Source organism: Aedes aegypti, chromosome 2 (genome assembly GCF_002204515.2).
Source record: "Aedes aegypti strain LVP_AGWG chromosome 2, AaegL5.0 Primary Assembly, whole genome shotgun sequence".
Classification (NCBI taxonomy): Eukaryota; Metazoa; Arthropoda; class Insecta; order Diptera; family Culicidae; genus Aedes; species Aedes aegypti.
This window is the reverse complement of record NC_035108.1, coordinates 261,902,133-261,929,432: the sequence shown is the minus strand read 5'-3', so window position 1 is coordinate 261,929,432 and position 27,300 is coordinate 261,902,133. Positions and strand designations below refer to the sequence as shown.

At 36.1% G+C, this 27,300-nt stretch overlaps 1 protein-coding gene across 18 annotated transcripts in view; it reads left to right on the top strand.

Annotated features, from left to right (window-relative positions):
* LOC5570922 (sodium/hydrogen exchanger 3) overlaps positions 1-27,300 on the top strand; it is a 306,524-nt gene that overhangs the window by 139,770 nt on the left and 139,454 nt on the right. For 10 of the 18 annotated variants that reach the window (XM_021844917.1, XM_021844915.1, XM_021844916.1 and 7 more), the window contains 3 exons: positions 2,826-3,776; positions 23,803-23,839; positions 23,927-24,142. In XM_021844917.1, the coding sequence (XP_021700609.1) occupies positions 3,231-3,776; positions 23,803-23,839; positions 23,927-24,142 (799 nt within the window). In that variant the 5' untranslated portion in view covers positions 2,826-3,230. Of the gene's footprint in view, positions 1-2,825; positions 3,777-23,802; positions 24,143-27,300 lie in introns of all 18 variants that reach the window. The other 8 variants (XM_021844913.1, XM_021844919.1, XM_021844912.1 and 5 more) reach the window with 1 other exon arrangement.

Genomic DNA, 27,300 nt, shown 5'->3' with positions numbered 1-27,300 from the left:
CGAAGTCTAAGCAAGGCCTGCTTGAGGTCCTTGCTGATGTTAGACTTCGAGGACGCAAAGTCAATTATGGAGTCGAGCTGCTGTGCAGCCACTTCCATCGCAGAGAGCCCATCTCTACTTTTATTGATGGCCCTCATCAACCACGCTCCATCCATAACTTCACCCGATGCGTTAGCCGGGGATGAAATATGGGTTCCAGCACTGGCACTACGTGCACTGCTGCCTCCTCCTGCTTCTACTCTCCTCAACGGAGATCTAGCTAGCCCACTTCTTGCGAAGGGGTTCGCTTCCCTACTACTGCAACTACCTGCACTACCACTACTAATCTGATTATTATTTGAATTTGTACTCATTTTGGATCCCACGAGTAGCACGGGAAAAGAGGTCAACCACGCCAGAGCCCTGCATTAACGCGGTAAGGGACAAATACTGTGAGGGGTGCCCAGGTGCCCCACAGGCTCCGTTAATGGCCGAACATCTTTTTCACCCCTTCGACCATTCATTCCTCAGCACGGTTTTTCGCATCACACCTTGAATTGGGGTTACCCCGTTTGGTGGACTCTTACCACCGGAACGGGTTGTCCGTAGTTCTATTCTGGACGCCGGAACTACACGGCAAATATATTGCATGTGTTTTGTGTCTGTGATGTGTATAACAGTTTAATTTTTTTTTTAACCTATTTAATCCTAACTTTAAGTTTTAATACACTTTTTGTAATATCTGATTTTAGGTTTTTAAATTCATATTAATTCAAATGTTTCTCCATACTAATCTAATTGTTAACAGACTCATTTGTGTGTGATATTTGTGACTCCGGTTATGGAACTTCGTATCACCTGATGTAATTGTCCAGTTTTTGCGCAAATGCGATTCCAATTACTTGGTAAACACTTATTACTTACACTGAATTAGTTTCACTGAATTCAGAAGCCTGAATCTTCAGGGCATTCTGTTATTCTTAACCCGCTGTGGTAATGAGCTATAGGCTCTCTTTATGCTCATGCGTTTTGCAGTGCCCTTTTTAGGGCGCTGTTCGAAACCATTGTGGTATGGAGCAGCATGCTCTCAATTCGCTTTTGCGATCTTCCCTCTTCAAGGGACCCCACTCCTATTTCCTCCCATCTTTCCCTTCCTTTTCTTATCCCATCGGGTAGATGATGAAATAGGCTTAAATATGGCGATGGCACAAATCTCCCAACTGGTGGGGAACGTGCCTTTGGAGCCGGCCTTCTGATACCTGATACCTGAAGTTATAGTGACTCTAAGCTTTTTCTCGATACACCATGCTGATGGAGTGGACCCAAAAGAACGGTGAATTGAATGATTTTTGCGCCACAATATTGCAAGTGCTTTCCAAAGAATACCGTTTTGTCTCAAATTCCGAACAGACTCATATTCCGAACACTCCGTTTTTGTATGGCGATTCGGTTGAAATGTTTCGCTGAAATATGTCATCAAATAACCAGGAAATGACAGTCGATTGCAATTGAGTTTTAACGTCTTTAAATGTATTTTATACCTCGGGAGTATTGATGATTCTTTAGTTCAAGACCAGTAGAACTAGCTTGAATAAATTTATTTGCGAAATTATTCATTTGAATACGCTTTATTCGTGCTGTTCGGAATTTGAATCAAGGTGTTCGGAATACGAGACAGAATGAACGCAGTGTTCGGCATTTGAATCAAAATGTTGTTCCATACTTTTACGTTAACACAATACTGAACAAGTTCAAATAAACATTTTTATCAGCACGCTACACAGCTAACAGTTAGGCTTTCCGAAGAAATTAAAACTTTTACAAATATCAGTTAATTTATGCCTGCCAGATACATTTGAAGTCACTGCTGGCCTTAAGTGTTCGGAATATCAGTCAAAACGGTATAAGATTACGGTTCTTTTGAGGCATTGATTTGAAATTTTGATGGATACAAAGCTGAGAAAACTAATCATGTTCCTTCTGTGTTGTTTTTGAAAAATGACACAATTTCAAATGAAAGTTTAACAAACAAAATTCAAAAAACACTCAGATAATAAACACACTCACATCAGACGATAAACTTATTGCAATCTGTGAGATTGTTCTAGAAAATTCGAAAAAAATGCCAAGTTGTTTTATCACACCGATAATTGTAACCGCATAACATTGAGATTACACATGAGCCTTGTAATATAGTAGCAATGAAATTTCTATCAGAATTATTTTCTGGCTATTCAACCAATATGCGATGTTAGCTGTCCAAAATTTCAGCCTCAAATAAGCACTGTTGAGTTCTTAGTAATTTTTCGAAATTTTAGTTTCTTCCCGTATTGCCATAAAATGCACACTTGGTATTCCATTTATTTGATGCCTACTTTCGAATGTTACAAATATGCAGTTATGGGCAGCAGGGGGTTACCCCAAATTGTAGTGTAACTATTACATGAACTTGGAATATTGTACTTCTAAGAGCTTCGTTCACTCAACGCTTTGAATATTTTATCCAACGATCACTTTAAGCCTTGAAGCTGATGACTGTGACGAAACGAAAAAAAAATCGGCGTCGTCGATGTTATCTAAATTAGAGTACCACTTCACTGAATTTATATGCTCAATATTATGACAGACCAAGATGGATTGCTGCATGACAACTGAAATTAAAACACTCCGCTAGGCCGCTGAGGACCGTCGATGAAATTCATCAATCAATATCCTCTGGCCCGCGTCATATCGGTAGGGACAAATTATTTGATAGACATTTTAATTTACTACAAGCGAAATCCGTTTCCCTCATCAAAGAGCATCAATAATAAGCAACCCCATTTCAATTTTTCTTATCTTTCCAGCAAGAGCACAACTACCGTGGTCTAAGTGTTTCTGACGCTCCACCGTGTGAGTTTCGGACAGACAAGTCAACAGCACCCCAATCATTCCACAAACGACGTCGAAAGTGGTCACAACGGCCGCAACTTGAGTACACAAAAAAACCGCACCCACGCACATACAAAACCACACACAAACTAAGCCAAACTTTGTCAATTCTGCGATGTTCCATCGATGAGGGGCGGCGGTCATCAAAGCACGATACTAATTCTTCCTGGAATTCATTAGGAATCGTCAATAGCCACAACGACAACGTCGTCAGCGCTCGAAGCAGCGATAATCACTCCAGGATAGCATTATATGCCTAAAACCGTTGTCAACTGCTGGAGGTGAAACTTGGGCACAACTTCACCTCATCATCTACCGAAATGGTGGCACACTCCTTGCAGCAGGAGGTAAATCTATCCCGCCGCGCCTGTAGGATCCCCAAGTGGCCCCTCTCTGGTGCACAGCAAGAAGAAGAAAATGATGAAGAAGTGTTAGAAGAACAACTGCTGAATGGTGCTAATCAATCGCCTGCTAGTGAAGTCGCTGCATTTCGCTTAGGGCTTGTGCATAGTGAAAATAGCCCCGGCGGCATCGATGAAGATCCTTTGAGTTTCCGCAACCGTCGAATGCACGACGGCAGAATGGGATCGGTAGTGGATTTTAGTTGTGATTTGGTTGCGCGTGTTTTTCTGTTAGTTAAGGCATTAGTGATGGGTGTGTTAAGGTTCGACCTGACGAGTCCTAAGCGTGCCAGCAGTAGTAGTAGCAACAGCAGTAGTTACGGTAGCCATTTTAGCCAGAATCTAGTGAAATGGTGCACGTGGGCGATTGTGTTGAGTGTCGTTTTGGCCAATCATGGTGGTTTCGTGTTAGCTAGGCCCAAAAATGGGGTTGTGACGGCGGATGGCGTGGATGCGGCTTCTGTGGTGAGTTTGAAGAAATTTAAACTAGGAGTAGTGTTAGATTGTCCAGTCCTATCATATTTTTCATAAGATGGCCAATTAGATTTTTTGAATACACAAATAAAAGACATACACAAAACTTAAAACCCACCTTTGGATGAGGCTCAAGAATATGTACTAAGGACAATAACGATCCAAAAAAAAACATATGTATCTGAACAACAATTTCTTCAGCTTAAAATATATACCTAAGAATTCTTTATTCAACCCTTATTCCGCAGAAATGTTTGTTGGGGATAAATTTGAAGTTTCAAACTTAAATGAATACTTACAAAACATGTAAGATTTTTTATTGTGTTCTTATGAGCATTTCCACAATTATTAGTCTTTACAGTGCTGACATTAAGATTTAATAATTCTGTAGCTTCGCCATCGTTTCATCGATTTTGATGAGATTTCCAGGAAAAATCATACATGAATTATATTTTTGATTCATGTGATAAAAACTGTGAATTCTAAGATGGTTCTGGTTTTAGGTTTAGGTGAACATTGATCTGTTTGATAGAATATACCGTAAATTCGGGTGAAATTGATCAGTAGGGTGAAATTGATCACTGTGTCACTCGATTTTATCTCTTCCTAATGGAGTAAAAATATCAATGTAACCTGCAGTTAATGAACATTGTTTGTCGTAACTATGTCCAAATTGTGTGTTGTGAAGTTTTTTGCGTTCAAAAATGTTTATTTATGTGAAAATAATGTAAAATTTCAAAATCTTGTACGGGGCAGTGTTGACAAACATCAATAAACTTCTAGTTCTAGACAAGGATTTGGACATGGTATAATCCTGAAAGTTTGTGTGGATACTAAAGTTATATCCCCAAACTAGATTTCATAACCAAAACTCGTACCAATTCGTTGATTTGGTTGAAATAATTGAATTTCTGTAATATATCAAGAAATTCCATAGGAAATTGCATACATTTAGGCGTTTTCTGCGTTATTCTTGAAATTTAAACATTCATTATTTCTATAAATATTGTATTGTTAAGAATTTGGCAAGCATATTCGGATTCAGGGAGCTCAAATTCATTATGTAAAGTTGTTTTGAAAACTTACAATAATGGCATTGATAAGTGATCAATTTCACCCCGAAATGAGATCTCCCGATTTTTTATTTTAGACATATTTGTTAACACTAAAATTACATTTGTTAGAAAATTTCGGTACTTGAGTCCATGAGGCTCACCTTCATACTTGTTTTCCTGCATTCAGTTGTTTGGCATTGTCAACATTATAGAAATCAGACAAGAAAAACCTTGAAAAGTGATAAATTTCACCCGAAATTACGGTAAATTATAACATACCTAAAAATAGCAGTTTTTGGTAAAACTAAGTGGAAATTTAAAATTTTGGTGACATTTTTCATACGATCAGGCAAATTTTACTAAATTTCAAGATAATATGTGGATTGTAGGCAATTTGCAAATATTTCCGTGAGTTTATACATGGGTCGAACTTTTGTCTCACTGATTCGAACTGTTGCCTCACTATGGGCAAAAAATTGCTTCCAAGCAAGTATGCAAAAACTAATACACCTCAAAGCATCCTTATGATAGGCCTAGAAACGCCCTTACATAAAACATTGGAAAAGGTTTTATTTTAATTTGGTTTCACGCACTGAAAGTTTGACCAAAAATTACAATATTCGCGTCGCAAAACAATAAACACTCCAGGAGAGTCAAAACAGTACAATAGTATAGTGTTGTTCTGAATGATAGAAGTGCATGTCGATTTTTTTATGCTCTAGTTTTTATACATTTCAAGCAACCGAGCTACAATTTTCTCCACAGAACTACAAATAAGTTCAATTTTATAATCACAAACTTTTAAATTTTTCGGAGCCCCTGACGAAAAGTGAGAATAATGTTGATTAGGTGGAGGTTGTTCATATAGTAAGGGATATTAAATTTAAGAACTCAATGTTGAGCAGAAATGGGCCTTCCTTAGCCGTGTGGTTAGAATCCACGGCTACAAAGCAAAGCCATGCAGAAGATGTCTGGGTTCGATTCCCGGTCGGTCCAGGATCTTTTCGAAATGGAAATTTCCTTGACTTCACTGGGCATAGAGTACAATCGTACCTACCACACGATATACGAATGCGAAAATGGCAACTTTCGCAAAGAAGCTCTCAGTTTATAACTGTAGAAGTGCTCATAAGAACACTAAGCTGAGAAGCAGGCTCTGTCCCAGTGATGACGTAATGCCAAGAAGAAGAAGGAGTTAAGGTGGTTATAAAACGAAGGCAAACTTTAATTTTTAAGTGCACAAGACTGAAGAATCTGACAACAGTTCGCGTTGAATATCAATCAAATTGCTTGCTGGTGGTGACCAATGGGATAAATTTTCAACGCGGAGCGCTCTTTGGTTCTCATGTCTTGTCCTCTTGAAAATTTGATGAGTGGCTTCGTTCTTTAAACACCTTAAGCAAAAACCTAATTTTTTGACGTTAACTACGTCTTTCGGCAATGAACTGGGTGTCAATTGAAAATCTAAAATTTTGCGACTGTCACGAAATTATGTAAGATTTTGAATGCTAATAACTCAGTCATTTATCGATAGATTTTCAATATTTCCCCACCAATCGGTCGGAAATGTATACAACAATTTACTCGAATAGAGAAAACTATTGATTATCGACAATAAACTATTGAAAATTGGGAAAATGTTGACCCCTTTCTTACGCAACCAATCATGTTCAAGCAGTTTTCCATGCCTCTTTTGCGTTCCGCTTCGCACTATAAAAGCAGACCGATTGCTGCTTCTTCGCTCATTCTTCTTTTTGCCGTCAGACTGTGAACAAGGTCCGCGAGCAAGTCTCGAGTGCCTTTCGCATTTTCAGCTCAGTTTTCAATGGGACGCGAATGGAACAACACGCATATCGGAGCCGCCGCGACTAAAGCCGCTTGTTCAAGCGCCCATCGTCATCGCCACCGCGAACCTCATCAGGCGAGGAGTTTATCAAAGAGTTTTTTGTGTAATATTTCCTAATGTGTTTACCACATACTTGCTATAATCTCTTAATTCATTTCGTAGCATCATACAATTTCTGATTAGTTATGATATTGTCAATACGAAAATTTGAGAATGTTTCCGAGGACGCTGCTGCAGTGCTGCCGGATTGCAATATATTTTCTTTTGTTAAGGAATGATTCAAATATTACGTAACTACGTCTTACGTTTTATTGGGTGTAAAATGAAAATCTTGCGACCGCCACGAAGTTATGTTAGATTTTGAACGCTAATAACTTAGTTATTTATCGATAGATGTTCGATATTTTCCCACTAGTCAGTCGGAAATGTATACAACATTTTTCTCGAATGGAGAAAACTATTGATTTTTAACGATAAACTATTAAAAATTGGGTGTTACTCGAATCTAACAGTTAAATCGGCCCTTTTCATGAATAATTGACAATACGGCAAATTTAAATTTACGGTAGCGATGACGATATCGATGACTGGGGCACTTCTCCGAACGGAGTGCTCCTCGCTGTTCTTAAATGCATTACATTCTAAACTATAACTAAAGGAAGGTTGCAATTATGGCAATTGACTAACATTCAAATGCAGCAAATCACAAGACGTAGTTGACGTCATGCATCGTGTCTTGTACCCAACCCCCTCTGATTTTTAAACTGCTATTTTTTCACCTAATATCTAATTTTTTGGCGGAGGCTCAAAAAAAAATAATTTTGTGGTTGGAAAATTGAACATATTTCTAGTTCTGCGGAAAAAAACAGTTTGATTGCTTGATAAGTAATAAATCTAGAGCATGCCAAAGTCGAGCATTTTGTTTGAAAATTGACATGCACTGATATTAATTCAAAAAGAGACAGAAAAAGCGTTTGATTGTAGCAAACTCTGATGATAATCTTCAACCTTAAAAAATTGCACCTTATTGATAGAAACATAAGTATGTTTGGTCTCAGAGGGTAGAGAAGGTTTAAGAGAACTTATTTTTCATGATCTCAATAAAAATGTATCTCTTAGTCAAGGTTTTGAGAACATTTGCGTCTCAGGAGAAATTCGTTCCTTTGCTTAGAGACAACTTAGATGAACATTGGCTCATAGTTCTTCAGCAAAACAGAGCTACTTTTCACCCGACTAGTGGATTACAACAGAGTTATAATAGGTTTTGTTACTCAGCTAGCGCGTTTTTGTAACAAAATATGTTATGATTTTGGTTGGTTACTAGTTGGTTAAAATAACAAAAATTATAGGGGGAGATCCCCCAGTACCGGACACTAAATTCATAATTCGAAAAACATTAATTCTATTGGCTCGTGTTACCCATTTATGATAAATATTATATTTTTTATAGTGTACAAAAATTAATTCGAAAATATAAATATGAATTTTGACATTGCATTTTGATGATGTATTTTAGTACCAAATTGGCCGATCTTGAAAGGTGGCACCCAATACCGGACACCATCTGGAAATGCCTCGAATTCTGTAAATTTGAACATCATTGAATGTGTACATTATAGGAATAGTTTATAATTATCAATTAAATGCATTTGCAACATTTACAAGAATAATTTGAGTTTTTCTTAGTTTGCAAGATGCCTATCAAAAACCTCTTTCATATATGATGAAAATTAGCACATTTTACGATGTTGTTCTGAATGTTCATTCTTCTTAATTTTATTGCATGTTTGATACCATGATCGACGGAACCCATGAAAAATGAAAGTATTATGAGACACTGATGCAATAATTACAAATATATCATATAACAAATCAAGCTGTCCGAAACTGAGGGACATGAGGTGCTTAACCAAAATTGTAATTTGGCCCTATTTAGTTCAATTATGGTATAAAATACATTCATACTATCAAATTAGGATTATGTTTGATCATGCTTGAGGGATCCAAAGTATTTTTTTATATTCAAAATAATTACTGAATAGGCTCAAAATTAAGGGGATACGTCATTTTTTTAAAGATTTTCAAACTTTTCTACTTTTCTAAAAAAGCATGCATATTTCAAGGATGTGTTATTCTACGCAAACATTAGTCTACACAATAGCTTTCTTTTATACTAATACACCATCTTGATTGGACCATGATTTCTCAATGTTTCGACTTTGTCCGGTATTGGGTGCTGTCCGGCACTGGGGGATCTCCCCCTAACACAATTTCCTCTAAACTTGACAAAATTAAAACAAAATATGTTATAATTTGAACATAAATGTTACTCGTTATGTTTCAAACCAAAATAAAATTATTTTGTTTGTTTTTTCATAACTGAATTACAAGATAATTCATCATAAGCAATTTCTCTCAATTTTTATATCATAATTATTGTGTTATAATTATGTTTTAAATTGAAACAGCTTTTGTTAGCATAACTGATTTTCTTTTTATTATTTTAAAATTTGCTCCATAAACTCAAAGTGAAACAAAATTTGTTATTTGTAACAAATCTTGATATAATTGTGCTACAATTTTGTTGTAATCCATTGGTCGGGCACACTTACATGAAGCCTCAAGCACCCTTTTTTCAGAATAAGCAAATTAGTATTAAATATGTATAAGTCTCCAGCGCTCCAGGTATATATTCCTTCTATAATTTGGCATAGGCGAATGTTAATCCAAGGTCTGTGAACAAACAATCCATCGTTGACATACAAAAACCTCTCGTCACAAAGATCTTGCTTAAATCGACGACTGCATAATAAAAAGTAAAGGTGTGATTCCAAATCCTCTCTGGCAGGATCCTTTTCTAACGTCACGCTTAAATTGAAGATTGTATACCCCCTACCCCCTCCGTAGCGCTTGTTGTATGATAAATTTCGTATGCGCCGTGACGCTTCAGTCTATCCCCTCCTCCTCATTCAGCGATACGTAATTTGTAGACGGCGCCCCTTGTAAGGGGAAAGCAGAAGATATAAATCATATCTAAAACCAAAAAGTGTCTAATATTATGAGATAATGCTTTTTATTTATACTACCATACAACTTGTCCACGATTTTTGCCACATTGGAGAGTTTAACGTATTGGTTATTAAATTGATCCAAATACAAATGCAAAATCATTAAAAAAAAATCAGTTATCGTCAATTAATTGCCCCATATTACAGTGTTCCCTAATGTACCGTGCCATTTCCCACAGTGATGCCCGTTGAAATGTTTATATTAAAGCACCTGAGCACTGAGCGGACGTTCAAAGCAGCGCCCATGCCACCCCAATGATAACAACAGTGCTTTCAACTGACTAACTGACTGACACGCTATCCATCTTGGTAATGCGATACCTGACATAATTGAGCTGCAACAATGACAAACGACCATTAGATATGGAGCCATATCGGCGCTGAAACCGTCGTCGTAGCATATCGGCGACATAATAATGGGAGCAAAACTCATTTACACGTATGTTGAATACCATGGCCTATTTTTTACGAACTCATTCATTCTATTCCGCAACATAGAATTCAGTCGGAAATATGATGGTCCCCATCAAAATTGTTTCATTCTGTTCACGATCTAGCCACGCATTACAAGAGTACATGTGTGTGACTAGCCGAGCAGAATAAAATTGTTGCAGAATACCAAACTAAGATACCAGATAATTTTTAATGTTTGCAGAATACCGTATAATTTTCATTGCTTACAACCTGAATGGGGTATGAAAGAGCACAAGAGGTAAAATACCTTAAATAATATTTCATGCATATTCTACAATTATCAAACTGATCAAACGGATAAGATATTTTAAAACCTAAATGATGCATGATGAATATCAATATAGAAGTGATTTATTCAATAGTTTTTTAATACCTCAAGCAGTTCTCAGTAGCTTTCCCATACTTCAATGAGGTAAAATATTTTAAATCGTTTTAAACAATATTTTCATAACCAAATTGAATTGTTAACAATATCTGGACTTCTGAACAATACCCTATTAACGTATACAGTCAGGTCTCCTATTAGACACATGGTTGGGGGGCGTAATAGGAATCTACGTTATAGGAGACCCAGGGCTTATGGGATTTCATCACTTTGGGGGTGTCGTTGAATATCTCGTATGCCAAAAGAGATAGCACAGTACTGTCTTCGGCGAAGTTTCAGTGCTAAGTACGATCTACCTTTAGGAGTTGAGGATCATCCTTTTAGTTGAGAACTTGGCCGGTAGGGGCGCTTTTTCTGTTTTGCACTATATGAACCATGAGGGATAAGAATGCAAAATTTTGTTCCTGATGTTTTGGAAGGTTGGTGTCTTCGGAATAATTGTTCAGTAGCTCAAGGGCTGACATGCGGTGGTCATTCTGATACGGAATTACGCCACCAGGCGGCGCTAGTGGACATGGAATTTTTGTTTTACGCATAGCTCAGTAGCCTGACCACTTAGAAAGATGGCGTCTTCGGCAAATTTGCTAAGTATCACAAGGACTAACATTATTTGAGCCGAAAGTTTCGAAATTTTGCCACTAGGCGGCGCTTGTGAGCAAAGATTTTTTGCTTTGCGCATAGCTCAGTAGCCTGACCACTTAGAGAGATGGCGTCTTCGACAAAGTTGCTTTGTATCACAAGGACTAACATTATTTGAGCCGAAAGTTTCGAAATTTTGCCACTAGGCGGCGCTAGTGAGCAAATAATTTTTGTTTCGCGGATAGCTCAGTAGCCTGATCACTTAGAAAGATGGCGTCTTGGGCAAAGTTGCTCAGTATCACAAGCACTAACATTATTTGAGCCGAAAGTTTCGAAAATTTGCCACTAGGCGGCGCTAGTGAGCAAAGAATTTTTGTTTTGCGCATAGCTCAGTAGCTTGACCACTTAGAAATATGGCGCCTTCGGCAAAGTTGCTCAGTATCACAAGGTTTAACATTGGTTGAGCCGATAGTTTCGAAATTTTGCCACTAGGCGGCGCTTGTGAGCAAAGAATTTTTGCTTTGCGCATAGCTCAGTAGCCTGACCACTTAGAGAGATGGCGTCTTCGACAAAGTTGCTTTGTATCACAAGGACTAACATTATTTGAGCCGAAAGTTTCGAAATTTTGCCACTAGGCGGCGCTAGTGAGCAAATAATTTTTGTTTCGCGGATAGCTCAGTAGCCTGATCACTTAGAAAGATGGCGTCTTGGGCAAAGTTGCTCAGTATCACAAGCACTAACATTATTTGAGCCGAAAGTTTCGAAAATTTGCCACTAGGCGGCGCTAGTGAGCAAAGAATTTTTGTTTCGCGGACAGCTGAGTAGCCTGACCAATTAGAAAGATGGCGTCTTCAGCAAAGTTGCTCAGTATCACAAGGACTAACATTATTTGAGCCGAAAGTTTCGAAATTTTGCCACTAGGTGGCGCTAGTGAGCAAAAAAATTTTGTTTTGCGCATAGCTCAGTAGCCTGACCACTTAGAGAGATGGCGTCTTCGACAAAGTTGCTTTGTATCACAAGGACTAACATTATTTGAGCCGTTAGTTTCGAAATTTTGCCACTAGGCGGCGCTAGTGAGCAAATAATTTTTGTTTCGCGGATAGCTCAGTAGCCTGATCACTTAGAAAGATGGCGTCTTGGGCAAAGTTGCTCAGTATCACAAGCACTAACATTATTTGAGCCGAGAGTTTCTAGATACAGTAATGTCCCGATTTTGTCAGCCCTATGTTGCATTTAGGGTTGACTAAAACGGAAAAAAGCTAAAATTGGAAAAAAAATCGACTACTTTTTATATTTATTCTCATCTATAGACTTCGTTCAATGTTTTTGTTGATGTTTACAGCGTTTTTTATATTTTTGTATAAACCGTTATAATACACAAGATCCCTTACGTAACTGCATTCTGTGACAACTGCGTTACAAAGTGAATTCATACTTTAGATGATCGTATAGACGTGGCCAATGTCACACCTACCTAATATTTCCACATTGGTTGTATCTAATATTTCTACATTAAAATAATGTATTTTTTGAAGGTTGACAAAATCGGGTCACAAGGGTGTTAAAATCGGGGGTAGACAAAATCGGGTCTAAAAAGGTGCTAAAATCAGGGGTAGATAAAATCGTAGGTAGACAAAATCGGGGGCTAACAAAATCGGGTCATTACTGTATTATATATACGAAGAAATCGGGAGAAATTTTTTTTTATAGAATTGAATTTTCGTTACGAAAAAGGAGGTTTATAATATAAAAATATTCAAACAAGAGTGTTGTGTAACTGAAGAGATAAGGCCAGTCCTAGTTATCTCATCAAGATTGTTAGCGAATTGATTTCCCAATTTATAAGTAATGACTGACATTCCAACCTAACTTCATTTCTATCCAATCCATATCTTGGAAAATGTGCAGTTCATACAATGACGAATTAAAAATAAAAATACATATTTTTTCTTTGGTTCATATAAATAGCTAACGATCACACATTTAAGTAGTAAACGGATCCTCGCTCTTTCTCATATCAAATGATTGATCAAAAATTCTCCCAATCCGTCAAAAATACTAGGAAACTAGCCAAACATTTAACCGAATGTAAAATGTAATGTATGTATTTTTCTCTAGGCACTTTTACTTAAACGTGACAATGCGAGAAAAATCGATAGCCCTTGTCATACTGAACAACTTTGGTCAGGCTACTGAGTTATCCGCGAAACAAAAAATTCTTTGCTCACTAGCGCCGCCTAGTGGCAAAATTTCGAAACTTTAGGCTCAAATAATGTTAGTCCTTGTGATACTGAGCAACTTTGCCGAAGACGCCATCTTTCTAAATGGTCAGGCTACTGTGCTATCCGCGAAACAAAAATTCTTTGCTCACTAGCGCCGCCTAGTGGCAAAATTTCGAAACTTTCGGCTCAAATAATGTTAGCCCTTGTTATACTGAGCAATTTTACCGAAGACACCATCTTTCTAAGTGGTCAGGCTACTGAGCTATGCGCAAAACAAAAACTCCATGTCCACTAGCGCCGCCTGGTGGCGTAATTCCGTATCAGAATGACCACCGCATGTCAGCCCTTGAGCTACTGAAAAACTTTGCCGAAGACACTAACCTTCCAAAACATCAGGATTTAGAGATATCATATGTTACAAAATTTTGCATTCTTATCCCTCATGGTTCATATAGTGCAAATCAGAAAAAGCCCCCCTACCGGCCAAGTTCACAACTAAAAGGATGTTCCTCAACTCCTAAAGGTAGATCGTACTTAGCACTGAAACTTCGCCGAAGACAGTACTGTGCTATCTCTTTTGGAATACGAGATGTTCAATGACACCCCCAAAGTGATGAAATCCCATAAGCCCTGGGTCTCCTATAACGTTCTGGTGTGTCTTATTGGAGTGAGCGTAATAGGAGTGCACGTTATAGGAATGCGTTTAATAGGAGACCCGACTGTAATACCAAAATATAATATGCATAGAAAAGTACGAGTTATTCTTTCCTGCTCGGGTGACACACCGTGAGACAGAATGGACTTCAATGCGTATGCCCGACCGAAGGCAAGGTAGACGTGCGCAGAGCATCGACATGAAAGTTTGTAACCGCTAAAAGAGACACAACGGTGGCGCGATGTAGTCACGCAAATTCCCATTTGGTTTGGTGATTCACCGATCGTTGAACTCAGGGACCCATTTTTGTAATTTGCAAAAAATTTGGCGATCGCGACATAGCCAGACAGACAGATGATCATCTTTTTTTTTTCAATCTCCAGCCAAATGTGCTGGATGGTTTGTAATTTAGTTCTAGCGATCTGCTATCCAGTTATTCATTATTCATTCTTAAAGAGGTAGATATTTTCTATTTCACAGTACTCAATCAGATTTCTCCTAATCAAAGTCATTATCAACAGGTAATCATAAACGAAACGAAAGTAATAAGGACTGTTCATTTTATAAAGTGCACACCTTGTTTATGCTATATCTTTTTTATTTATTGATGAAATCGTAATCGGGTTTCTGTGTATCGTTCAATTATTATTCTACTATGCTATTTAAAAAATCTTATAAAATGCTTTTTGTTGTAGAATCAAATAGATTTTCCAAAAGCTCCTTAGAAAAACTGCTAATCAAAGTTAAGATGAAGATGAATCGAAGCCAAAGTTCAAATTTTCAAGAGCACGGATCTAGAGAACCAAACATCCGTTTGAGCTGAAATCCTAATTGATTGGTCACCATCAGTTAGTGACCAATCGATTAAATTTTCAGCTCAAACGGATGTTTGGTTCGCCAGATCCGTGCTCTTAAAAATTTGAAGTTTGGCTTCGATTCATCTTCATTTTAAGCATTATTTTTCGCATAACAAACATCCTTAATTTTTTGAACAAACTGTGTATTAGTATCCTTTAATATTCTCATATAGGATACTATATATCATACTCTAAGGATTTATCCTTTATGGCCAAATTTACTGATACACCATATTTTTACCCCCAGCAAAAAAGAAAAGTGGGAAGCGTGTCAAAAATTGTTTTTTATTAGTAAATCTATCTATATAAATAAAAATGGAATGGTGTTTGTATGTCACGAAATAACTTGAGAACGAGTCAAAGGATTTACCTGATTCTTCCACAGTTAGGTTCTTGAAGTGTTCCGACGTGTTTGTGTGTTTAAAAAACTCAAAATATACACCGGGAATGTCGAAAAACGAGAGTGAATATAACTGTCTTTTTGTATGAGACGTCACATGGCGCTTTTCAACAGCCTACTTGATGGCAAGACGAAGTTTGCCGGGACCACTAGTAAACTATATTTGTATAAATTAAAGCTAAATCTTGAGTTTTAAACGCATTCTCAAGTATACATTTTACTCTTTATGGTCGTTTTATTGAAAAATCTCATACTTTTAAAATCATTTACGCATATTTGACGGATTTCACGCAAACTCGACACGCGATTGGCAGCACCCCTTCTGAATTCAATGAAACTTTCTGGATGTCAAAAGTATGTGAAACTAAGATACTTTGTATATTTTGTTTTTTTTTCAAAATCGATCTAGACTAAAAGTGGAAAGGATCAATTTTTTTTATAAACTCGTATTACTCGATCTTAGGCAATGTTGTGCATCGTAAAAATACCTATCGAGATCTGTGTTCAGAATTTTTATAGCGGACACAGGGCGCTAAAATAACTTTAATAACTTTAATAACGCACAAACTTTGAACGGCTGGCGCTAAAATATAGTTTCACCGATCGAGCTAAAATTTTGCACAGTTGTTTTGGGAACTAACTGTAATCCAAAAAGTGGACTGGAGCGAGAATCTAAATTTTTCATATAATCGTGTCCCAGGCTAATTGTGAATTCCTGTGCTACGAGAAGCCTACAATGTTTAGGCCTCAACATAGTAAACAAAGTAAAACCAATTTCTACATTTTGGCATCTTTCTTCAAAAATCATGTACGCCTTTTTAAGAGGCATCATCAATAGACGCTTTTGAACTTGTTCTTTACTACCATTTCGGTACTCAGAAACGAAGTCATTGGCTCCTGGCATAGGCCTACTAATATCATCACTATCAAAGAAATCAATTACAACCTGTTTATCTATTTCACTAATTCCACTTCGAGCTCTTGTGGTGCATAGAATGCCCTGTTCATTCACAAGTTTTTTTTCACTTGTCTTATCATGTTAATTTGTTCTTCGAACTCCTCGACAATTTTGTTGATCGACCACGACTTAGGAAGAACAGGTAATATTTTCAACTGGTCATTTCTGCCAACACCAGGTGAGTTGATTTTTTCTTTCAACTGATTGATGATTTCCTCGAACGCTTCCACGACGTCCATTGCATTCATGCCAAGTATATCATGACGTACAGCTTTGGTGATCTCCACTGACTTTTTAATTCGATAGTCCAGGCTCCTCATGTTTCTCGACAATAAATTTATTGATCTACAGCAAATTGTAGGAGTTTTGCTCCAAAAATTATGATCGGAAATCTCAGAATAACATATTATGAAAATAGGATGTGGAAAATAAATTTGATTTAACTTCAGCACACTTAAACGAAATAACGAAGTTTCTGTTAATCAGTTAAGCAAAACGATTGCAAAAGTAAGGAATATTAGTATGACACTTAATGTCAAAGCTATTTTCGTTGGAATCAAGTACATATCAGGATTTATATGCAAATATTAAAAATTCATAAGATTTTAGCATTTTCGAAACGCTTATAACTGTTCTACGATCACTATTTGATGAAGTAATGACGAGTTCGTCACTTATCCTTGACTGTCTAGTTATAGGAGAACATGAATTCGGTCTCAAATCTCTTAGCGAAACCCATTTTTACAAACTGGGACCATTTTTGTAATCTGAGTCAGAAATTTCCATATAGCGTTAAACGCCTAGAGGTATGCAACGCCCTATAAATGTTCCGTAATTTATTCAATTTTGTTTGATTTATACCCCATTATCAATGTTACCCCCAAAACAGAAAACCGACTTTCGATTATATGAAAAATAATATATCCAACCAGAATAATTTTTTTGGCAATCTACCAAGTGCAGTCAATAGCTAGGGTGGCAGTACAGGTCGGACTCGATTATCCGGAGTACCGTAAAACGGGGTAACTTTGATAATGCGGGTAACTTTGATAGTGCGGGACCCCCAACATATTAAACGAAATAACGAAGTTTCTGTCAATCAGTTAAGAAAAACGAATGCAAAACTAAAGAATATCAGTATGACTTTTCATGTCAAAGCTGCTTTCGTTGGAATCAAGTGCATTTGTCGATTTTTATGCAAATATTGAAAATTTACAAGATTGTAGCATCTTTGCAACGCTTACAAACAATCTGTTCTACGACCACTATTTGATAAAGTCATAATGAGTTCGTAACTTACCCATGACAGCCTAGTTATAGTAGAACATGAATTCGGTCTCTATCCTCTTAGCGAAAACCATTTTTACAAACTGAGACCATTTTTGTAATCTAAGTCAGAAATTTCCATATAGCGTTAAACGCCTAGAGGTATGCAACGCCCTACAAATGTTCCGTAATTCATTCAATCTTGTTCGATTTATACTCCATTATCAAAGTTACCCCATAACAGAAAACCGACTTTCGATTATATGAAAAATTATATATCCATTCAGAATAAATCTTTTGGCAATCTATCAAATGCAATCGATAGCTAGGATCTCAGTACTTGTTTTAAAAATATAAATTGTAATTCTTTGAAACAGCATGCAGAAATATTCAAGTTTTCTTCGAAAAAACTATCAAAGTTACCCCGTTTTACGGTATCAATTTTTTTTCACTCCGGATAATCGAATCCTCCGGATAATCAAATCACTAAGAAATCAATTAAAATCTTTGTCAAAATAACTTAAATATTATCTTTTTTCGTTGTTTTATTTATATGATACGGTAGCGTAGCCAGAAATTTTCTCTACGAACGGTAGGGGTCTTTTTACGAGAAAAAAAAAATGACCGGCATACACAAAAAAACACTTGTTTACAATTTCTCATCGTAATAGGCTGTTTTTCATCACGCCCATCTGTCATGAAACGGCCTACTTTCCTGCACTGAAGTATGCAGTGCAGGAATAGTCATTACGCAACTGAAACCAGTGCTGTAATGATACATTACGCCACGCTTTCGCATTTCGCAATTGTTTTGGGTTGCGTCAAGAATCATTACACAGCAATTTTTCAGAAATTGTAAAATAATGCTGAATGCATTCCGATATAATTTCTGATACCCTGAGGTGGTCTTCTACGAAATTGCAAAAAATGTTGTACGTTACTCGTTGCACAACTCGATTTTTACAGCACTCGTCGTAGTTATTCTACTCGGCAAGCCTCGTAGGATGAATTTACTACTTGTGCTGTAAAAATCATCATTTTGCAACTTGTTCCGTAAACTACTATTGCGAACCCCTCCTTTTGTTAAATACATTCTAAACTGCAAAACCATTCATAGTGTATATTGCAATACCAAATTATCTCAGATTTATGCATCAAAATTGGAAAATAAGAACATCAAAAAACAAATTCCGGATAATCGAATCCCGGATAGTTGAGTCCCCGGATAATCGAGTCTCCGGATAATCGAGTCCGACCTGTACTTGTTTTAAACATATAATTCGTAATTATTTGTAACAAACTGTATACATATTGAAGTTTTCTTCAAAAAAACTATCAAAGTTACCCAGTTTTACGGTACTATATTTTTACTTCCGTCAGGACGTACTTTGAACCTAAAAATTTTACTCATATCGGTTATTTTCCAATTTCAAATATTTTTCTTCAAAAAAATCGGTAGAAAAATGATTTCATGATATATGATAAGGGACCGTTCAAATATCACGTAACGCCTTAGGGAGAGGGAGGGAGCCTTACATAGTGTTACGGTTCATACAAAAATTTAAAAATTTCCATACAAAAGCTGTTACGTGGAGGTGGGAGGGGGTCTGAGATTGCCAAATTTTGCGTTACGTAATATTTGAATGAACTCTAAATGGTTGCTCCAAAAATAACTTGATGTTTTGCAGCAGGTTTTTGATTGATGATGCTTCCGAAAAACAAACCTTATTTGAAAATAAAAAATATATTGTCGAATTTTCCAGAAAATTTTCAATGATCGTTGGTTTTGATAACCTCCAAAAATAGACCGTTCCAAACTATGTGCCTTATTCGTGTGGAATTTAATTATTTTTGTGGCTTTTTTATTATCACAATATTGTACAGCATTGATCGAAAGATGTACAGAAAACCGAACAGAAATTTCAATTTCATTCATAAATTTAAAAGTTGTTGCATGTGCAAGTTGTCCACTTTATAAAACGAACAGTCCTTGACCCTCTAATACCCAAATTTTTATTTTCGACCTAAATATAATTTTTAGTTATCTAAAATCGTTCCAAAACGTGTGGGCAATGATTTATTTTTATTCGCAAATCTATGAATTCTGGTTTTCGATTTTTATATTTATTTTTTTGAACATCCCTATCCTTTTCATTTTTCCTTGAAGCCTCTTCTAATTAGGGGCCGTCCATAAATGACGTAGCATTTTTTCACTGCTTTTTAAAACCCCCCTCCCCCTCGTAGCATTTTGTCATAAATTCTGATACCCCCCCTTGAAAAATACGTAGCACATCAAGCACCCCCCACCTCTTTTTAATTTTTTCTTTGTTTTCCTCAGTGATTGGGCTAAACCGAAACATTAAAATCCATTGATATTATTAACTGACTTAAACCTTAAAACCTCATGATAATCTGACGAATAATAGTTTGATATACCGTTGCGTTCAAAAGTCGCTTGGAAAACGGTTTACACAATTTATAAAAAAAGTAAAAACCTTAATGCGGATTGATAAAGCCAACAGTAATGAGTAAGAGTGAAATATAATTCATAATATATCAAACCGGAATTTCGTTTTTTTTTTTTATTATTTGTGCTTAACAAACCGATTTCAGTGAATATGATTAAAACAATATTCTGAAATGTTCTCATAATAAAACAAAAACATAATAAAAAGCCATTTCCCTGAACTACCGAGTGATTTAGAAAGCTGAATAGGACCGTTTTGAGAACACTCAAATTTTGTGTCCTTATTATTATCGAGGCTATTCCATCAAGAGGATTGATATACAAAAATAAATCAATGTGTTCATTGAGGAGATATCTCCTGCAAAATTGAAAGCATAATTCAATACATAAATATCTTGTTATACTATAGTAACGTTAATATTTGTCTAAATGAGCATATTGTATTATTTTGTAGAAATTAAGCTTCGATAGAAAATGCGAATAAAACTAAAATGGTTGATTTTATTTATTGTTAACAAATTGGAAAGCAATGTTTTCCATGTCGATAAAGCATTGATTTTTAATTAACTTATTAAATGATTAGTTTATTTATAAATAAATTAAACACATTAGTTTAGACTTGAATACAATAGAATATTCATATATCCATTGAAAGCTTTATAAAATATGTGCGATTACCTTATCACGAAAATTTAAAATAATTAGAAAATTTTGAATCTTGTCATATTTATGTTTTCAAGTTGAATCATCATTGAATAACCCAAGTTTAATAAGTAAAACAAAGGAGTTTAAAAATATATCTGTTTGTAATTTTTTTCAACACAATATTTATTTTCATACTCTTATCAACGACATGATTCAAAATGCTACGTCCATTACTTGGGACCCCTCCCTCCCCCTCGTCACACATCGTCACAAATACGCGAAGTCCCCCCTCCCCCCTAAAATGATACGTCATTTATGGACGACCCCTTACTGATTTTTGGCAATAATAAAAATTCAAGTTCTTACAAAACTTTTAATTTTTTTTTTTCTAGAAAAATTTTTGATTTTCGTGAAATTAACGGAAAACCAGGTTTGCAATTATTTTAATACCTGCAAGTTCTTCTTCTGTTATAGATTGATAGTAGAAAAATATAAAAGGTACGATTTTTTATATTACACATTAAATAAACCCCCTGCATTTGTAAGAATACAATTTTTCAACCAATCTTCAAATATACAAAAAAAGTTTCAAAAGTCATAAAAAACTTTTCTCATATGCGTGTTATGAGTCAAGGTTTTAGCCAAAAATAAAATTATTTTGATTCCCCAGCTACGGAAAAATATTCAAAATTCCTAAGTGTACCCCGTCTAAAGGTGGGGTTGGGTATTAGAGGGTTAATTGAAAGTAAAAGTTTGTTTGAAAAGATAGTCAAACCACATATGGTACCCCGGGGCAAGTGGGACCTAAAATAAATAGCAATTCAGACAAATTGTGCAATATAATCTCCAAACACAGTAGTAAGAGAAGTGATTGTTACGAATAATTAAAAATTTGAAAATAAAGCCTGAAAAATTGCCTCGCCTGAGCACCAAGTTGCGAGATAACATTGATCGGTACGATCCTTCTCGTAAAAACTTAGAATCTTCATTTATTAATGGACTGTTTTCACATCATGAATGGTGTCTCTCTTTCTAACATTCATAAGCTAATGAACTGCTAATTTCGTTTCGTTCATGCGTAAATTTTTCAACTTTTTGAATCAATAATTTTTATCATTATGGATGACGCAGATTCATGTCTCACACGAGTTCTGCAAATGGTATGAGCAAAGAAAACGTGGTTGTTACTAAAAATGTCCAGATTATTTCCAATACTTACAACCTGAATGAGGTACGAATGAGCCCTACATAAGAGATAAAATACCTCAAATAATACCTTCTGCATACTCTACAAATTCCAAGCTGATAATTTGATCAGGTATTGTAATACCTATATACCTAATACTTGATGGATTTTCATATAAAAGTGAAATTTTTCAATACTAGTTCAATACCTCCAGCAGTCCTCAATAGCTGTCGAATACCATAATGAAGCATTTTTAATTGTGTTAAACATTTTTTTCTTATACCATTATAATACCAAAATGTGGCATTGATAACTGAATAATACCTAATTGTGGTATGATACCAAAATATGGTATTTATAAGTTATTGGCGAGTTATTCTTTCCTCCTCGGGGTGGCTGGCTTCAAGAACTAGCGCTCACTTCAGGGGATTGATAATTAGCAGTTTCTCGAGATCTTCCAAGAAACACGACAAATAACTTAAAGAGATAGAATTGCATTTAATAAAGCTAATATATTTTTACTTTAATAAAAGGAAAAATGTCTATTCAATTTATTATAAACAATAGAACACAATCTTTAAAATACAAAATAAAAAAACATTTTGTTCTAAATTACGAATATTCTGAACATGCATTTCTCAAGAAAATCAATCAAATTTCTCAACAGGATGATCATTTCCTCTACATTACAAGTCCTCAATGATAAAAATCAAAAATTAAAACTTTGAAATCACTGCTGTTCGGAATTTGAAACAAAATGGAATTTACCTGGAATTGCATAATGTTCTGATTCTGAATTCTGGATATTAGCTCCTTACGTTCCCAAATATCCGTCATGTATCTAATCAACTGAAATCGAAAGGGTAATTTGCCTATTATTGCGGTATTCCCTTCATTATTACTCGACAACTCTGTTTTCTACGGATGTTATTGATGATGATGAAAGCTTATACTGTTCCCAAGCTGATCCAAATGAATGCTTTAAAAATAAACGATTTTAATCGTTGGAAGAACAGTTTTGAGTGATGCATCAAGAAAAACCTATATTTTTAAAAAGTCCCTCTATCTACGGAACCGATTTCATAAGCGTGAATTTCTAAGCTTAGAACAAAAACAATTACATACAGCAGTTATATCAGTTCGTGTTGGATGTAGTTACATGATAGATGTTGAATTTCGAAGAAAAATTCTATATTTTTGAGAAAAGGCACCGCAATAATAGGACAATGAAAATTGCGTTTCGCCTTTTTTTTTCAAATACACACAACGAAAATCACGAAATCTGATTGAGCATCGGTACACTTGCCAAAAATCCGTTGAAAAACTAAGAAAAGAGATGATTGCAGGGAAGTAATCTTTTAAATTGAATTGGATTGGTGAATGTTAGTGGAAAATCAATTCAAAAGGCACCGAAATTGTAGGGAATACTTAGGTCAACATATTTTATTTTTTTTTTTTCATTTAGCGACTAGTAGTCTCAGAAGGAAAAATTTTGGCTATTGACATTAATATTGCCCCGCTATGATGGAAGAGAACCAGCAAACCAGCAAAAAATCATTTAATTCTGTTGATTTGTTTTCGAATTATGGCCTATTAGATATGTCCAAAGTCACACAAACTTAAAGTACCGTGCAGTGTCATTAACCTGAAGGGAGCATAATTTAAATGCACAAAGGAAGAGCTTTATATTTATGCTAAAAAAATGTATTTTCGATTTCAAAATTAACTTTTTTACCTCACTATACCTATTCTAGACAAATTATGGTTTCAACACTTCACATTGCAAAATACTACAATAATTAGGTTTTGGTCACTGAAATACTATTTAAATTTCAACACCGTGCTTAGGTCCTCCGTAACGAAACGGATACCCCAGTGCGTTGCTAAAAATAAAAATGGCTATAGTAGTGGAACAATAAATAAAACTGATCCCTCTATTTTGTCCAACTTCCAGGCTTCCGGGCAGTGGGAACTGCTGACGCCACAACCGGGTATGCATTTCGGCTCCGTGGGGCCCAGCGAAAGTCAATTCAAGCGTTCCGCTGAGTTAGCGTCATCTACTATTGTATCGTCAACAGTGTCATCGGATGGCGCCGTCGGTGGCCAAATCAGTGGATCGCTCAGTTCCGTCAAGCAGCAGGACGACCAAAGCCATGTTGGGGAACTTGGTGACGCGAGTCACGGGGAAGGCCACGAGGTGGAACGATATCCGGTTGCACAGGTGGAATTCTCTCGCGTCGAAACACCGTTCGTGATCGGTGTCTGGATTCTGTCGGCCAGTATTGCGAAAATCGGTAAGTGCTCGCTAATTGACAGTTTTATGTTTCCAATGATTATGCATGGGATCCGAGAAGAGTAACGGTATACAATGGGGCGGTGTCTTTCCTATATGATGGTACTTAGAGGATATATTTGTTTTTGAAGATAAATATATAAGTTTCGGCATATGCACATACAAACAGATGTAATAGCTAGAACAATTAACAATTTAAAACATTGGTCCTTAGGCTTACTGTATGTGTGCCACTTCAATGGTCTTGGAACATGGCACGGACAACAAGATACCAATATGGGTTCACTTTAAACTTTTCCAAAAGATAGCAAAAAAAAAAATCAATTGCAAGTTCAAAAAATATTTGACTGACACAATTCTGAGGTCGAATCAGGAATCCACTACATAATTTGGATACTTCCTTTTAATTTGAATTCTATCAAATTCAACAGAGTTTTAATTCTTATCTATATTTTGAAGTTTACTTCACTCCTCGATGACTCGAGAGTTACTTTAGCGATCCATTGAGCGCAATTTTTCTGTGCGATGACAATAATTCGAGTGTTACGTCTGTTTGTCTGCGGTATACGTGTCAAGAGGCAAAGCCCAATGTTTGGCGTTGTTGAATATAAATACAGTTTGTGCGTTCTGCATCTGTTTGATGGGTGGGCTGGGCAGAAACTCACATCAGCATAAACATGTTGATGGAGGGAACCTACCCACTAAACGATCCTTGGTGATGATTTTTCTATTTACTGTTTTGCGTAGGATGGTCGCGTGTCGTGTGCGGTAAACTACTGTAGACATAAGCTACAGAGGCGTGTTCAATATGCAGGCGAACGTTCTATTGACTTGGACTTGTTTTGATAGAAAGTGCTGACTATATTTTGTCATACGGTTATTACTACAGACTATGAGTTGCCAGAAAATTCTGTCAATACCCTACACAAACGTGATACTCTTTGTTGACTGAATTTCTTAACATTTGTGACTACAGTGTTCTTTAGATTCTGGCAACACATCCAAAAATCTAATGTTGCCTTAAAAAGATTGTGCCAAAACCAAACTTTCTGTTTATGGTGGAATTTTCTATCACAGCTCATCGCCAATTAAATTAGAAAGTCGTCTGCAATACTCATTTGGATTAAAATGTAGAAGATGTTGATAATCAATGCAAGAACTCTAAAAAAACTCATAAACCAGTTCACTTTAGGCCCGGTGCCAAAAATGGAAATTGCCATAATTCACTACCCGCCATAAGTATGGAATCGCGTATTGCAACACTCATACTGAATATTGCAGCACCTTGAAAAGTTTAGCATCACCTAAAATGAATATTATCTCGTGATTCTGAAGTGCTAGATCAATGCGGTCATTTGAGGTCATCTTAAAAAATACGTCTTTGAGCCTCTGAAATTTTTTTATTTTTGTTGAAAAAACTTTTATCATTGGATTTTGGGTGATGCTAAACTTAAAAGTGCTGCAATACTCAGTATTGCAACGATTCCATACTTATGGTGGGTAGTGTATATTAAAGATCAATGTATCAATTTTTCTGAGTTTTCCAACTCGTTTTCAATGACATCGGCGATAACATAGGGAACTGCATACAATCAATGTTGCTCAGTAGCCTAAATCTTGGAAGGCCAATCAACATTCATTACCTTTGACCGATACAAATATTTGTTTGACTTTGTGTCACATGGACCTTCAAGAAGGGGATAATAAAAAATAAACAAATGAATTGGAAATAGGGAACGAGTACAAGTTATGGCAATAGTGGTTCACTATTTTGTCATATGTGAAATTTCGATAACTTTCACAATTTTGAACTTTTAGAATGCATTATGCATATTTCCGGGAACAGGCCAAATTTGATTATGAAAGTCGGTTCCTCATGGTGTCGCGTTACGCTGGAATGTGTCATTAACATCAAAGTACCTTATAGGTAAGGTATATCTTAAATCTTACTGCTACAACAAACAAAACTTTTCAAAATGTGAAGACTTTTAAGATAACACGTATGGCGAAATAGGGAACCACTATGTCCATAACTGGTACACCTCCCCTATATAAAACTCACCGGATTTGTTAATAAGTTTTCTGGAAACCTTCGAATGTTTACAAAATTTTTTTTCGAACCGTCTCCACAAAATTCGGCCTGGTAATCAGGACCGGAAAACACTATTTAAGACTGATGTGCTGTTCACAAGAAAAGATATGCGATTATCTCGAAGCTTGAAAAAGTACCTCCCAGAAACGGTCAGGAAATTCACGTTTTTCTGATCGTAGTACGCAATTGAGAAGAAATGTTATTTCAAATGGAGCTCTCTTAAGGAAATTTCTCGGACTTTTCAGCACATACTTTCAGTCGAAGAATTTCTTCACCTTTCTTGAGCGAAACAGCATGCTAAGCCCAAGAAATCATTCCAATTTCCCGCCCAAAACTCCTTAGAAATTACTATAGGGTCGGGTTTCCCAACCAGAGTTTCACGGACCCCTATGAGGCAGTGCAGCATTCTCAGGGTGTCCGCTAAGCCATTGTAAATAGTGACACCATTTAATGTGGCTCTCACCCAGATATAATTACTAAGATCGTTCTGGAAGGTATCCTTGCGATACTTCTTGCATATTTCTGATTCAATCATTGACAGATTTCACCAAATATTTTCTTCATATTCATCATTGAACAATTCTTGGTGAGATCTTTGCCTAACTAATCGTATGATCACATATAATTTCTTCCTTAAATTCTTGGCTTTTTTTACTAGTTCGTTTATTTGAAACTCAATCGTAAATTCTTGGCTTTTTCCATGGTTGAATTTAAGGAAAGATTATGGGCGACTTTTTGACAACGTCCACTAGTAACGGTCAATGGATTTTTCCCAAACCTTATCATAAGCTCTAAATAATTTTAAATAATATATCCCTTAAAACATTCATAGCTGGTTACAGAGATAATACTTTAATGTTCCAGGCAACATTTGTAAAGAATTGCTAACTTGGATAATGTGGATATCTGATAATATCCTTGGAAGAAATCCTGAGTAAATATTTCAAACTTTTTGAAGATCTTTTGGGGCATTTTCGGACATTTAACAAAGTCCCGGAAAAGTCTGATAACCGTTTGGCGGGATCTGTTATTGGAATTTTCCCATGAATATGACCTATAAAAATTTG